At 34.0% G+C, this 14,810-nt stretch overlaps 1 protein-coding gene across 3 annotated transcripts in view; it reads right to left on the reverse strand.

Annotated features, from left to right (window-relative positions):
* The window catches only part of PTPN4 (protein tyrosine phosphatase non-receptor type 4), a 117,682-nt gene that overhangs the window by 57,762 nt on the left and 45,110 nt on the right, over nt 1–14,810 (reverse strand). For all 3 annotated transcript variants that reach the window (XR_006164509.1, XM_042783774.1, XM_042783773.1), the window contains exons 3-7: nt 10,592–10,699; nt 6,541–6,583; nt 6,367–6,445; nt 2,417–2,461; nt 2,114–2,166 (exon numbers count right to left, since the gene is read on the reverse strand). Coding sequence is in view for 2 of the 3 variants with exons in the window: in XM_042783774.1 (XP_042639708.1) it covers nt 2,114–2,166; nt 2,417–2,461; nt 6,367–6,445; nt 6,541–6,583; nt 10,592–10,699 (328 nt within the window). In the remaining variant the exon portion in view is untranslated. The remainder of the gene's footprint in view (nt 1–2,113; nt 2,167–2,416; nt 2,462–6,366; nt 6,446–6,540; nt 6,584–10,591; nt 10,700–14,810) is intronic.

Genomic DNA, 14,810 nt, shown 5'->3' on the forward strand with positions numbered 1-14,810 from the left:
GGTAAGACGTTTGAACTCCCCTTTTCCCCTTATGAATAAACAGTCACATTCTCAGTGAATAACCTGGAGATCATTTAAAGAGAGCTTTGAGTAGATACTTATGAAGGAAGTTTAAAAATGGTTAATTTTTAATACACAAATTAATTCATAAATCCCATCATAATGGCTAGCACTAAATAATATAATTCAAGCTATTTGATTTTCTTCTATTTTGATTTTACCTTTGCTTGCTTTCATGTAATTATGCAATACATTTAACACCACAACTGCTATTTCTTCATTAAGATCTGCCAAAACCACCAACTCATTCTGCACCAACATATATTCAGAAGCATTAGAAAAATATTTTTTTGCACACTGAATTGTATGTATGGAGAAAAAGTACACGCATACACCTACACTGAAACTACTTTACTTGAAACTACTAAAAAGTGCATCTACATAATTTCTTTCTTAAAACTGTAAGTAATAAATTAAATTGCATTTATTGTCAGAATAAAAACAAACATACAAACAACATCTGCTAAAAATACAGCCTTTGAGGCTTTCTAACTATAATCCAGAAAAATTCAGTTTCAAATATCTGTAATCCATGTAACAGATCTACAGTGATAGGTAAGTAACATAAGCTGTGAAAACTGGAAAGTTCACAGCTATACAGCCTGACCTGGGGTCCTGGACAGGCCTACTGACACTAATGGGGCATGGAAGAACTGACTAAAGGGATGAAGGCACTTGCAGTGGTGTGGGAGGATCAGCAAGGGAAGGGAAGGTGGGAAAGAAGCCTGGGGCACTTGCATCTCCAGAAACAGATCCTATTTTAAATTATTTAAAAATTGGAAAATGAGACCAGGTTTTATAACAGAAGGCGCGTCTTGCTAAAATCCACAACAGAGAATACAGGATTGTTCAAGATATACGTCTGCTATTTACCTATAAAGAATTCCACGAGCTAAACCCAGAGAGAGTTTAGTAACAGGCATGCACAGAAAATCATTAGACAGAGGTCTGCACACTGAAGAACTTAAGTGCAGTGAGATCTCATATTTAAATGTAACTACAACACACAGTGCACACCCACCACTTCTACAATATTTGAAAAATAAATATATTGCATTCTTTAAAGCTTAAAATGTTATAAACTTTTCATAGTGCCTGCTTCATTATCAAATACTTCATCCCATCTAAGACAAACCCCTATGGCATGAGAGCAGTTGCAGTAGGTATCTATGTCCAAGTAGCTGAAGTCTGGTAGTTTTATTTCAGAGAAATTGATCTATTGATTGATCTGAAAAAAGGTGACCACTTATCAAAACTATGCATAAAATATTACATTAACATTACTATACATTTTTTCCCTGAAAAGATTAACATGAACACTCTTTCTCTGATACGTACAAAGCATACGGATTACTAAACGTAGATATATGTATCTTTAATAGCTGAAAACCACACTAATATAAATGCATATATCAGGATTGCTTATAAAACTTAATTTCTGACAATTACAAATTTCAACAAGTGCTGAACAGTCTCTTAGGTGGTTGGTTGTTGTGGGTTTTTTTTTCCAGTGAACAATTTAAGTTTATGAAGGGAAATGGGGAGTGATGAAGAGGACAAAATCTCAGTCTTCATGACTTACCTACTCACTGGATGGCTTAAAATTGACAACATGGGCATTGAACCCTTTGGCCAGATATGATCAGAATTCCTTTTTCCACACCTATCTGGAGGTTCACTGTATGATATGTTAAAAATGTTTAAGTGTCCAAAAAATGCTTTAGTGTAACTCTCAAGAAAAAAAAGCAAACGCACACTTTGGAACACTGAGAAATACAAGACGGTTGGTTTGGGGTTTTTTAACTGCATGGGTTTAAAGAAGGAAAGTAGAGAACATTACCAGTATTTTTCCCATATTCAATTCAGCAAAACATGCTAAGGGAGAAAAAACAACCAACCGTATTTCCTTAATCATGAGAAAAGTAGCATCATGTCCATAAATATCGCAATACAATGCTATACAAACTCCATTCCTTAGAAACTAATCAGTACTTCAATACTACGTTTTATATATTTCAGTACTAACATGTACCTGAATATTAATTATACTTACATTGAACAGCATAGGAAGCCAGAAGAGCAGCAGTATTATAAGGACAGGGCAATCTGTTTTGTTTTGTTTTTAAAATGAGAAATAAATAAAATTACATATTTCATATGAAATTTGGTTATTTTGAAAAGTCTAATTTTTCATAGTCTACGAATAAATTGGACAGATAATTATTATACACACTTCTACTTGCATAAACACTAATTTATTTTAAATATATTTTTATTTTTGCAGGTAAAATCCCTCACCACTAACTTTTTCTCAACGAAAGTTGCATTTAATGTTTAACACAACAAAATGTCTTACCTTCCAGTAAGAATGTCCTGCTTAATTTGCAAAAAATACTGGTACCTTATTTAAAGAAACAAAAAACACTGTAATTAAAAACAAAATTATTTAACCATTTTTCATCAGTGTAATGCAGTTCATTTTCAGTTAGTGCAAAACTAAAACTTTACATTTTGCATGCTATTTCTTGAAATCCTATGAGAAAGAAATTAAACTGTGATTAGTAAAATAATAATACAACTTTGTAATTTAAACTAGTTTACAGGTTGTGAAGTTATATATTATATTTCACTAAAAGGCTGCAAATTTCACATTCTACCTGATTTACTTTAAAGTATTTATGTTGAATTTAAAGTTTAAAAAAAGGAAGAAGTGCCTTAAATGAGTGTGAACAACGGAACTATTCAATATGGCATCCAAAACTGAAGTTTTCATCTGTGCATGGAGGTACCTTAGTAAGAATAATTTTATCTACGTGGAGTACAAATCAATTTATTCTCACTGAATATTTGATATTACTCTGTTTTCATTTAAATTAACATATTTACTCTTAGTATTTTAGAGTAACATTCATAGCTAAGAAGTTGTGGATTCTATGATGTCAAACGCCTTCTGACTGAATTCCCTTGAACTTCTGAAGTTTTCTTTAATTATGATGTTGGAAAAGCTTGTTTTAGAAATTCATCTAGTCTTCCCATGCTCACTCTTTCAAGTCATGAAGGCGATAGAAACAGCAAAAGGAATAGATGAACACTTTAAACCAAGAACTACTTCCCACCAAGCAGTGGCAGCAGAAACACTATGACTTAAAAACACCGACAAACCTGAAACCGCAAACGTATTTCCCTCCAAACTATTTCCTTTGTTTCTCCAGCAAAACCCAAATATTTTGTTAATGTCTCAGATGAATCTTTTGTTCATTCAATTTGGTTCCTTCATATTTCACTCAAAGCTTTTATACTATTTCAAAGAACTATAAATGTTTGTATCGAATGGCAAATCACACCTGCTACAAAACTCTACTGACACAGAGACTGAAGTGCGGTAACAAACAAGATTTACTGAGATGGCAGGATGTCAGCACAAACTTAGACTTTCAATAAAAACCCTTTAGGCTCCAATGCCTTTTTATTTCAAAAAAAAAAGTTTCACTGAGTAGAAAATTTAAACATCATTCTTGCTTTCTGATAAATTTATTCTGGTTTGGGACTTCCTACTTTATTGTAAAAATCATCTGGTTTCCTTCTTGTAATTCTGATTTGAACATAGAGCTTCAGCCATACTCATTCATTATAAACACTCATCAAAATTACTTATCAAAAACACCTAGTTCAAGTTCAACTGAAACCAAACATTCAGTATTTCCCAATATTAACTTGCTCTAAGAAATTAAAAACAAAATATATCACTTTATTTCACATGATTTCTCATAATCATGTAGTCTTCAGAATGTGGATTAACTACCAATTTAAAGACTTTCACAAACATTTACAAATACACACACAGAAATCCAATTGTTTACAAGCTAAATACAGTGGAAAGGTAAAACGTTCAATGTTTAAAGAAAACAAGGGAAAGCACTTGCAAACTGGCAAGCAAAGATGTTAGCCCATGTGCTCAACTCCTACAGAACTATCTAGATGTTCTTTAACTGACCAGCACGGCAAGAAGCTTAGTTTAAGGTTTTAATCTCAAGAAGTTAAAACTCAGACATTAGCCAGGCTTTAGACACCTCAAAATATTTTTCTGTTTTCCACCTTAAAATGCATATTGAAACCAAAATGAGGCAGATAAAGCAAAATTTCTTTACCTGTTACAGGAAGCAATAAATGACAAGTTAAATTTATATATTAAAAGGATATGCTTCACTTGCTTAGCTTGAGCATCTCTTCACAAATACACAGAACAAATCATTTTTCCTATTTTTCCTGCTAACATTTATAGCTGCAAAAATGTAGGACAAAAACATTCTGTGTGTACAGCTGCACCTTCATTTTATTTTACTTTTTTTTTTGTGTAATGCTTTATTAGAAATATACCATGGTAGTTAGGGGACCTCATGATTAAAGAGCACCAAGCAGATTTCATTTTCTGTCCACTTTTTTCAGCAAATAGTGAAGTTAATGGCTGTTAGCTACCCACATAGTTTGAACACTGAAGTCTCGCACATTACTGAGCAAAATGGGTAATCAATAGAAGTTTTAGCAATGTATATCTGAAAAAAGCCTGCACAACAAATTCAACTAAAACAATGAAGATGACATTGCATTACAATGTTTTCACCTTCCCTATACAGATATATCTAGAAAAGGGTAAAACAGAACTATTGCTAGCTGGAGTCAATGTTAATAAGCTGGTCTTTCTGCCATGAGCAGAACTAATGAAGCTTCATTTCCTACCAAGATAAGTTCCTAGACCTAAACTCTCCAACACAAGGTGAGCTCCTGCTGACCTTTCCTGACCTGGGCCGTTCATAACCTGCCTCCCTCACACAAATTCAGAGAGGTCTAATAAGACACGAGCTTGCACTGAACCTTTCCCTGACGTTGATTCATGCTGCCTCATATGTCAACTCATTCCTCTGTTTTCAGGAAATTTATAAAAACTGAGCATCTTTGAAAAGCCTCAGCTTGAGCTGGGACTGTCAAAAGTTTGTGCTTGCTTTGTTCCTTTTCTTTCTTTCAAGGTGATGAAAGGACCCCATATTTGTGACATGGCATCCTAACTTCACTCCAAAAAAAACCCACAGGTAACTCTTTCTTTGTAGTAATTCCAAATACAAACAAGTTTTCTCATGGGCAATTAAACCTATTAGCAAAAAAGGCAGAGCTGACCTAGATAGAGAAATCATACATTAAAAGGATGCTGGATTTCTAGATGTGTATCTACAGCATAACATTTAAAGAAAACAGTTCTCTTTCTTCTTTACTGTTTACTTAACTTTGATCAACATTTATTGTTTTTTTCTATCTCCTTAGGAATATTGCTTATTGTCCTTTAATTCAAATAACACATTTTTCATTATTCTTATGTAGTAAATTGTCAGATCTTCCTAGAGTAAATATTTCAGTAAAACAAAGCCTGATCCAGGATATCCGGGACTCATTTTAGTAAATTCTGTCTACATAGATGTGCATAAAATTTTGTCCAAAATATGACAAATCAGAAGAAATTATACATATATGTGGACTCAAATTTTCACAGTTTTGGTATTTACATTTCTAAAGCTATCCTTAATATTTTAGATATTTTTTTTTAACAGGGCTGACCTGTTTTCAGAATGGTTGACATTCAAAAGTTCCAATCTGTCAAATCACATGACTTATACAGACAAACAGAACTAATTAAGATTACTGAAAATTTGAGGCATTTCTTCAGGGACTAATTGCAACTCACAAGCTTCCTATCTTGATTCACACTGAGAATTTTCTTCAGCAGACTTCAACACACTGATATCAAAATCAGCTTACATGCTTCAAGCTAGGACTACAACCATACAAACAGAGATTAATTTTATTAGTGTCAAGCAGAAAATTGGCGAGGGGGGGTGGAGGGGGAAACATCAAGGAAAAATGCAGAAAGCTCAGGAATTTTATAATCACAAAGGAGAACACAAGTAAGGATAAAATTAAATTTGTACTCATTGGTGAATAGTGGGATTAAGTTTTTCCTCTCTTCTCTACTTTCCCTTTTCTGTTTCTACTTGGTAGTATTTTCTTCATGTAGTTACTTCACTTTGCATATGAATTTGTAAATTTATTCACAGAGGCTTTTTGTTACATTGATTTGGTGCGACTGCATAGTTCATATCTGTAATTATTAGGCAAAAATTAGAAGCTTGCATATATGACACAAAAGTGATTTAAAAGAAACTTTGTGTTATACCTTCAAAAAATTAATGATGGCTTTCCCCTTAAACATAACATAAGGCTTATAAAAATGTTTATTGATCAATTAACTAGACCTACCTTGTATATTCTTCTTGGAGCTTGTTTGGGTCACTTACAAAAAACTTAACTCTGAAGTTCAAACTGTGAGGAGATCCTCCTACAGTCAATAAAAGTTATTTTTAATTAATCAGTACCCTGGAAAACCAGCATAATAATGAAATACGAATTGACCAAATACATACATGTACTCACTTTTTAATTGTTTTCTGATAGGTTTGTTTGCATCCAACCACCTCTGGAAAGAGACAAATTATAACACCAACTTTAGAGAAACAAAAAAGTACAAATTATAGCCTATACATCAAGAAAGTGATGCTTTTCTATTACTTTTTACTTGGTCTTTTACCAGAATGTCTTACTGTCATACAAAGTCTTGTTACTGATTCTGGAAAGCCACCAACATTATCATCAGCCGTTGCTACTGTTCTTTCCCTGAGATTAACCTCTGTTGTCCAGATAACTGTCTCTTACAGAGCTAATTTGACTATGACTTAGTTCTAAATTGTCACATAAACCTGAGAGAAGTTGGAACTCAATTATGGCATGCTTAATCTTCAGCTAATGTTTAAACTGATTATCTAAAGTGAACTAACTGTGGCAGTGAAGAGCGATAAACTGGCTAATTTACCCAACTCAGAAATTAATTTGCTTAAACTAGTTTCAGTACATTCGACTCTGCATTTTGCAGGTCTGACACACCCAAGGAGTGATCTCACTGGCTCACAGATTCTCTTCAAATTGGCAGCCTGAGTGTCATCTCTGGTAATTCCCTAACTGGGATCCTGGGAACGAGAGGCTCAGCAGTCTGCCTACTGGATTAAGGAACTACAGAACAATTCTACCAAACAGCACCCAATCTTGATTGTCTCTATGGGAGAGCACTGCTGTGGGGAAGTACAGATAGATTTTTATAAAAATCAACGCTACAAATTTCAGATAGAAGCATGGTTCTCTGGAAAGCCCTACAAGTTGTTTAAACCCCTTCAGCAACTCAGTAGACTCCACACACATCAATGTAGTTCAGTTAACTCACAAGACTATCTTTGTTATAAATACTGTTCAATTCCTCACCCTGACTTGCAATGCAAGCCCACAAGCCTCAGGAAATGGTTATGTGGCCACAGTTCCTATGAAGTGACAGAGACCTAATCCTGTACAGCATGTAACTACCTCACACTTATCACAGGACTTTTTTTTTTTTCTTTCATGTGAGGGAGGAAGAAGCAAACACAGAGAGGTGCCTGAGCTATCTGACACACACTATGTATCTGAAGCTAGTTCTGACTCACTTTATTCATTGGAAATAACAAATAATGAGGACTACATCCAAATGTCGTATCCTTGTATTAGGTGACTTAAGAGGAACTAAAGAGACGGTCTGATACAGTTTAAGAGTGTAATTATGTCTCAAAAAACCTCAGAAAGGATAAATTAACTGCTAAAATTAAATGTAAAGACAAGAAAGGACTCTGCATCTAGGAATACCACAAGTTTTATATAAGAATCTTTCAAAACATGGTGAAATACACTTGAATATCTTTAAGCAAGGGGCTCTGATCCAATATATCTGATAAATGCACAGATCTGACTGATAATCCTTAGATTTTTTTTTCTTTTTGGTGTTTTTTTTTTTTTAGATTACAGTTAATCCAGAAAACCTGGAACTGAAATGCCTAGCAGAAAAGCTTGCATTTACATTTTATTCTGGAGGTAAGGACCAATTTGGTATGTACGAGTACAGCTCAAACTATAGAAGAGTAACCTTTTTTGGAACTATATTTAACAGCATCCATGGTTTCAAGTGACATCATTAGATCCAAATACAAAAGGTGATTTTTCTCTCTGGGAAACTGCAGAAGGTTAAACCACTTCATATCTCAAAGAAGCTGAAGTTGCCAGAATTTAGGCGAAAGTACCAGAATTTTATGAATCAAGGTGCTGCTAGCAAGATATGTTATCCCATTTACATCCCAGTAAGTCTGAGAGGCAGGTAGATTTGAGATCCGTGAAGTTTGTACCCCAGAGAGTCGTTTCTGTATTCTCTCCTCCCCCAGCAATGATCCCTGCCTCACTCCCTCCTGCCAAGAGCACTCCAGCACCCACTCGGCTGCACCCTCACTCCCACTACGCAGCATTGCTCCCTTCTCAGCATTATTCCAGGCACCTACAGCCCAAGACCCGAGCCAAACATACCACTCTAGCTGTACACAGCATCAGTGCTTTCTTGCATTGACTTTTACTGGGTCATTAATATTATACAAAAACATAAAGCTTGTAAAGTTCATGAAATCCACAGTTAGGCACAATGATAGAGGTTTCACACTCAGTTAGCAGGATCCCCTTTTTCCCCATAAACTTTATCTCCTGCCATATTGACTATTTCTTTGTAATACTCCACTGCGTTATTTCACAAGTAACTAGAATATTTGTTAATCCAAACAGGTTTCTTTGTCCAAATGAACTGAATGTAAAAGTAAACTGGTATCAAAAACTGAAATTAGTCAAGCCCATGACTAATAATGCTAACATTTCTATTTAGCACTGACACATTGTTTTCATGGCAACTAGATATGTGCCGAAAAGCCAAAATATTTAGAAGTGAAAGACTACTAAACCTTTAAAGCATGTGCTTATATCAAATAGCTGTGAAGTCATTCTTCCTTTGGACTAACACTTAATCAGATCCTTCTATTACAGTGTTGTGTTCAGCTGCTTCCAGACGGATAAACCAACAAAAGAGAGCTTAGAGGTCTAAGCATTGGAAAGCCAGATAAATGAGAATGAGAAACACTACAAATTTCTGAATGTTGAGTAAAATATTGAGTGATATTCCATTAAAAACTTCTTAAACAAAGCTGAAAAAATAATTCAGCCTTTTCTACTGCATGCCTATGTCTTTTCAGCCTGGAAACAAAGTTTAGAATAAAAAGATTAAATGAGGCCAACCTGCCAATGTCTTAACAGAACTCTCCACAAAGTTACAAAAGAAAGCTTTGTTAAATATCTGCAACAGTGCTATGTAGCTTTTTTCATATTAATAATCTTAACACTACCAGAACTTAGAAAAATATTATAATTAAGAATAATTTGCTTTAGAGAAGAAAGCAATGTAGAAGTAGTTCACTACTCAGGCAGAAGAAAAATTATGCCTGTATTGTGACTTCTTTCTTCCTCTTCTACATTAAAAAGACATTAAAAATAAGTAGAAAGAAAAAAACCCAACCTTTCAGTAAGATAAAAAAAGTGTTCCTTCTATTTAGACGAGTCACTCTGGATGGTAAAATAACAGTAGGCTAAATCTGCACTTACCAAAGAAAGCTGCAGTCTTCTAAAATACACCTTAGTTACTGAATGATTAACACTTTACAGTGTCACTTATCTCTACAGATCACATTCTACACATTTTGTGAACAAAAATTACTTTTGACACAAGTTGGGAGTTAAAGTTAGACCCCATTACTGTGATGCGTACATAATGGGAATTAGGCAAAGAACTGTATTATATGGAATAATACTTAGTGGAAGTGCACTTTAAAACAAGAATTGAACATTTGATACCTATAAAAGCAAGTATTCAAGAAGTATTCCTGAAGCCATCATGATCTCAACAGTATAGCCAGACACTGAACATTACAGCTGGATCTGTTACTTTCTACTGGTGATTTATAAAGTTTCAGTCCTATAAAATTTCCTTTCAATTAAAGCACATGAACTATTATAAACACTCATTTTCAAAGGTGTCCTTCCTTTTTCAGTTAAGGTGATGAGCTGATAGTCCTTGTCAGACAGGGGACTATATGAAGCACTATACTTAACAATTATCCGGGCTAGAAATTAAAGCACTGTGCAGGACAATCTAAAAAACACCCCCCTTTTTTTTTTTTTTTTTTTTTCATTCCTAATGAAAATAAATAACTAAATAGAAAATTTTAGAAGAGTTACTATTTCTTATCCCAACTGACAATGGTCATGTAGTCTAGTAAACAGATACATTAAAACAAGGAATATCCTTTTAAGGTATTATTTCATAAGCACGAATCTCAACATTTTACTCAAAACTTGTGACTATTAACATTTAGTTTTATCATAACTACAAGGTGATACTGACCCACTCAAATGACACAGCTAGAGAAGATGGCACAATATTGCAATGGATTCTATTTACTTGTTTTTACAATGACACACAGCAGAGTGATGAATGTGATAATGATTTATAAAATCATATTTATAAGAGTCAACTTACAGGGTTATCAGTAGATTCATCAGCCAACTGTAAACCAAAGTAATCTCTCTCTGTCAAATCGAGATGCTTGAAGACTACGTCCAATAGAACTTGTCCCTGATCATGTTTCTGCAGAGAACAAATACATGTATTTTTTTAATCAACAAATACATAATTGGACACACAGACTTCAGGCAGGCGGAGCACATACACATTTCTTTCAGATGTGTTCTAGCAGCTTAAATTTTAAATACCACCAAGTGTACCCCAGGAGTGCTATTTTTAAACGAGCTTCATCTCTCTTTTTGAAAGATATGTAAGGAATTATTTTTTTTCCTCTTTGTCATCTTCTGACAGTAAGAATTTCTCACTTCTCAGCTAGCTACATGATTATTCCTGAAAGCCATTCATTAACCCAATTTGATATTTAAAAGTACTGAAAAAAAGGAAAAGTAAAAAAGGCTAGGATTTTACTAAAGAACTTTGTAGCTTTGTTTGGGTCGATGAATTTAAAGGTACAGGTCAGTACAAGTTATTCTTCCTATCTGCAAATCTGTTCCCGAATCCAAATGAACCAACATACTGAAAATGTTTCCAAAGTTAAATGGCAGAGTCAGACAGCTGAAGCAGCCAAATACCTAACTAAAAAGTGTCATTTAAATGCATTCTCTCAAAGATATTACACTTCACTCTAAATGAACTAATTCAAATGAAGTGAGTAACAGCAGCATTGCTTTTCAGAGACAACAAACCTGATTTCTACTACAGGGAAAAATCTTACCCTTAAGATGTTATAAAAAGAATCTATAGTTGTTGGTACCTAGTAATTTTTTGCCTACCCTGAAAATACTGCCAACACAGTAACTGAAACACTGAGTGTGCCATTATGACAGGACTCAATAAAGACATTTAGTGAAATCTGAAGGGAGTTTCCCAAAGAAGTTAAAGTGTCATAGCTTCTTGAAGTACAAAAGATGAGGAAAAATTCTGCAAGAACAACTGTCAAACAAAAAAAATGATGAAAGAGATGATTGATACATTTTCCACGCAGATTTTCTACTTCCCTGGCAGCAAGCAAGCTTCTAATAATCTTCTAGGTGCCAAGTTATTATTGATGCTACAGTGGATTTGATACGTCTCACCTTGTCTACTGTAGGCAATAAGATATTTTTAAAGTTTTAAAATAAAAAAAGGTTGTCCTGTTACCAAATGACCTCACTTCTCAGAGATTATCTAACAGTTTACTTTTACAGCCATTAAAACAGAAGTATGTAACAAAAAGGTCAAAAGAAGGTTGCAAGAATTTCATTAATATCCATATACAAGATAATTCTACAAGTCACATTCAGACATTTGTTAACATCTACGAGCATCCAATCAAAACTACTTTTTTGCTTCAGCTGAAATTACACTGAAGTTGAGTAAACTGCCCAAACTATTTACTGAGGTCTAAGAATTCCATAAAGCTTGATAAAGTATTTTGTAATAATAAAAAATTATAAAATAGTTATCAATAAATTATGCTTGAAATGACCCCAGCAGGCCAATCATAGCCATAGGTCTGTGCATTTAAATTGAAATTACATAAGGCATATATTCCAGGTCCCATATAAATTTGGCTAACTTAAAGTGATCTAAGAATTATTATATTTACTTGAAAAATGATCTTATTTTTTAAAAAATTATACAGAAAAATTTTCTTGATGTTTAACAAAGGACCAGCCAGTAGGAAGGCCATGGTTAAAAAGTTCACTGCTGAAAAATTACTTTCCAGTAACAAAAAATAAGCAAAGAAAAAAACCAGACATTAACAGAGTAAATACACAGCAGTATAAAAGCATAAATCAATTTTTATATACAATCCAAAAATAGTCATTTTCACTTTTACTAAATTAGGAGTTTCTGGTATATTTTGAAATAAATCAGTAATCAACACAATTTTTTCAGCAAATAAAACTAATTTTAAAATTACATAGCAACACTAATTGCTTCTTGGCATTTTTCCCCATATAGATTTAAATCAGAACTCAAACTAAGAACTTATGACAGTAACTATCAAAAAAATAGGAGACATTTGGAACCCAAGTTTAGGCTCACATTTACCACAGTTGACATGTTATTTTTTCAAATAACATGCCGATATCAATTCTGTAGCTTCTTTCCAGTCTAAACCTGAGAGTTTGTTTCTTAAATATCTGAACAGATATTTCCTAACAAAAAACCTTGGAACTTACTGATCAGTTTGAATTTAGTAATACAGAATGTCATTTTACGGCCGCAAGGAAGGTATTTCTCCTGCAACAGAGCAGCAAATTTGGTAAGAGAAGACTAGTTCCAACATGAAGCATTTGTTTTGATCACAATGTTTTACTTTCAGTGCAAAATAAAGATAAGAATCTAGTATAACCAGACCTCAGTTTAACCCATCTCTGATATTTATATAATGGTGTTGCAGCTTGCCAGAGCAGGTGAAGGTCACAATCATGCTTGTTGTGAAAGGTCGAAAATATTTTAAATACTATCATAAGCATTGAATGGTTGCTAAAAAATATAGAAAGTATGATAAAAAGTTTCTACTTTTGCTTTTAAGTTAAAAAAAAAAAAAGGCAAAACCAATAAATATGGATTAACATAAAAAGAAATGTTTAACTTTATAGGAATAAAGCAAGTTAAGATGTCCAACAAATTTTCACCTTTTGGAACAAATTTGACATTAACACTAAACATCAATGCATTAACTGCACTTTGTGATCTAGTACCACTGGATATATAGACATTAATTTCTAATTGCAAAATGATTGTTAGATGTTTACCAACATCCATGTTTGAAAATTTAGGAAAACATCTGCCATTACACAGGTTTAACGTCTGTTTAACAACTACCACCATATTCCTAATTTATAATACTGACACTCTGGTTTTGTTGTTGGCCTACAGAACTGGCCACATCTACAGGAAATACTGAGAGATGTTGCTGCTGTGTCAGCACAAACAAATTTGGATTTCTGATGACAGAGGAATGGCATGACAGGTCCCCGGCCTCCCTGGAGGGGGTCAGACAGCTCTGCTGCTCACAGGACTGCGGGAGGCTGTGCTGCTCCTTCACTAACGACAACACTGCAACCTCCCTTCTCGCAGCTCATCACAGTAATTGTGTTGCAACTCAAGCAAGAGCATCCCCAAACAGCCAGCACTGCACTACTGCCTCCTTTCATTCTACAGTTTACATTAGCTTTGCAAAAAGTTATCTGTTTTTTTAGAAAACGTTTCCAAGCAGGGTATTATTTCTTTGGTCAAAAAAGAAAAAAAAAAAAGGGGGGAAGCAACTAAATAATGCTAAAGATTAAATTATTGAAAAATTTAACTTCTTAAATTACAGGGATGTCGGTGTGGGGTTTTTTTGTTTTGGTTTGGGTTATTTTACAGATTTGTAGATTTTACTTCCATTAGAGTATAAATTAAGTTTGAGTAGAATTCTGATATAATAAAGGCTCCAAACTGAAACATTTGTCCATGACTGCTACACTCACTAGCCTTGCTCACAGAACAACTCACCCCTTCCACCTTGACTTATTTTTCCTTCACGTTTAGTGTGATCTCCATGTCTAAGTACTGGCTTTCAGGGAATACAATTAAGTCAGCCTGCATGGAAAAGATACCATTTAAGGTATTTAAACAATTAGTTAAAACCAATTAAAGCAATCTGATCTTTAAGAAGCAGGTTTACGGTAATGCAAATCATTCTGATCACTCCAGCTACACATTCTATGAGGTATGCTTTTCAAGGTTTAAGTAGGAGTTCTTAATTTGGTAAGCAATGCATTTTATAGAAAGGATTTCTACTCTTCAAACATATGCACAGGTTAGTTCCAACTGATTATTCTGCCTGCAACCAAAATAACCTTTGTCTGGCTACAAACCACAGGGATTATTTGATTTGATTTGTTACGCTCCATACAAAGTAAGGCTTAGCACAAAGAATGCCTATTTTGCTGATCAATGGAAAAGTCTGGTTGAAATGTGAATTTAGAATATATCACATAAATTAGCAAGAGACATGTGATCAGTACTTTGCTGTTGGAGAAGGAATAGCATTTGAATACAGTTTTATTAATACAGCACTGCATACTCTAGATGATTAAGCTTTACAATCATTAGCATACAGAACACCTATAGCAATCACCAAGAGAAATAAACGTTGCTAATCTATTTGGTGTTATCTTTGTTCTTCCTATTTTGA

The sequence above is a fragment of the Tyto alba genome, unplaced genomic scaffold, assembly GCF_018691265.1.
Source record: "Tyto alba isolate M040663 unplaced genomic scaffold, T.alba_DEE_v4.0 Super-Scaffold_7, whole genome shotgun sequence".
Taxonomy (NCBI): Eukaryota; Metazoa; Chordata; class Aves; order Strigiformes; family Tytonidae; genus Tyto; species Tyto alba.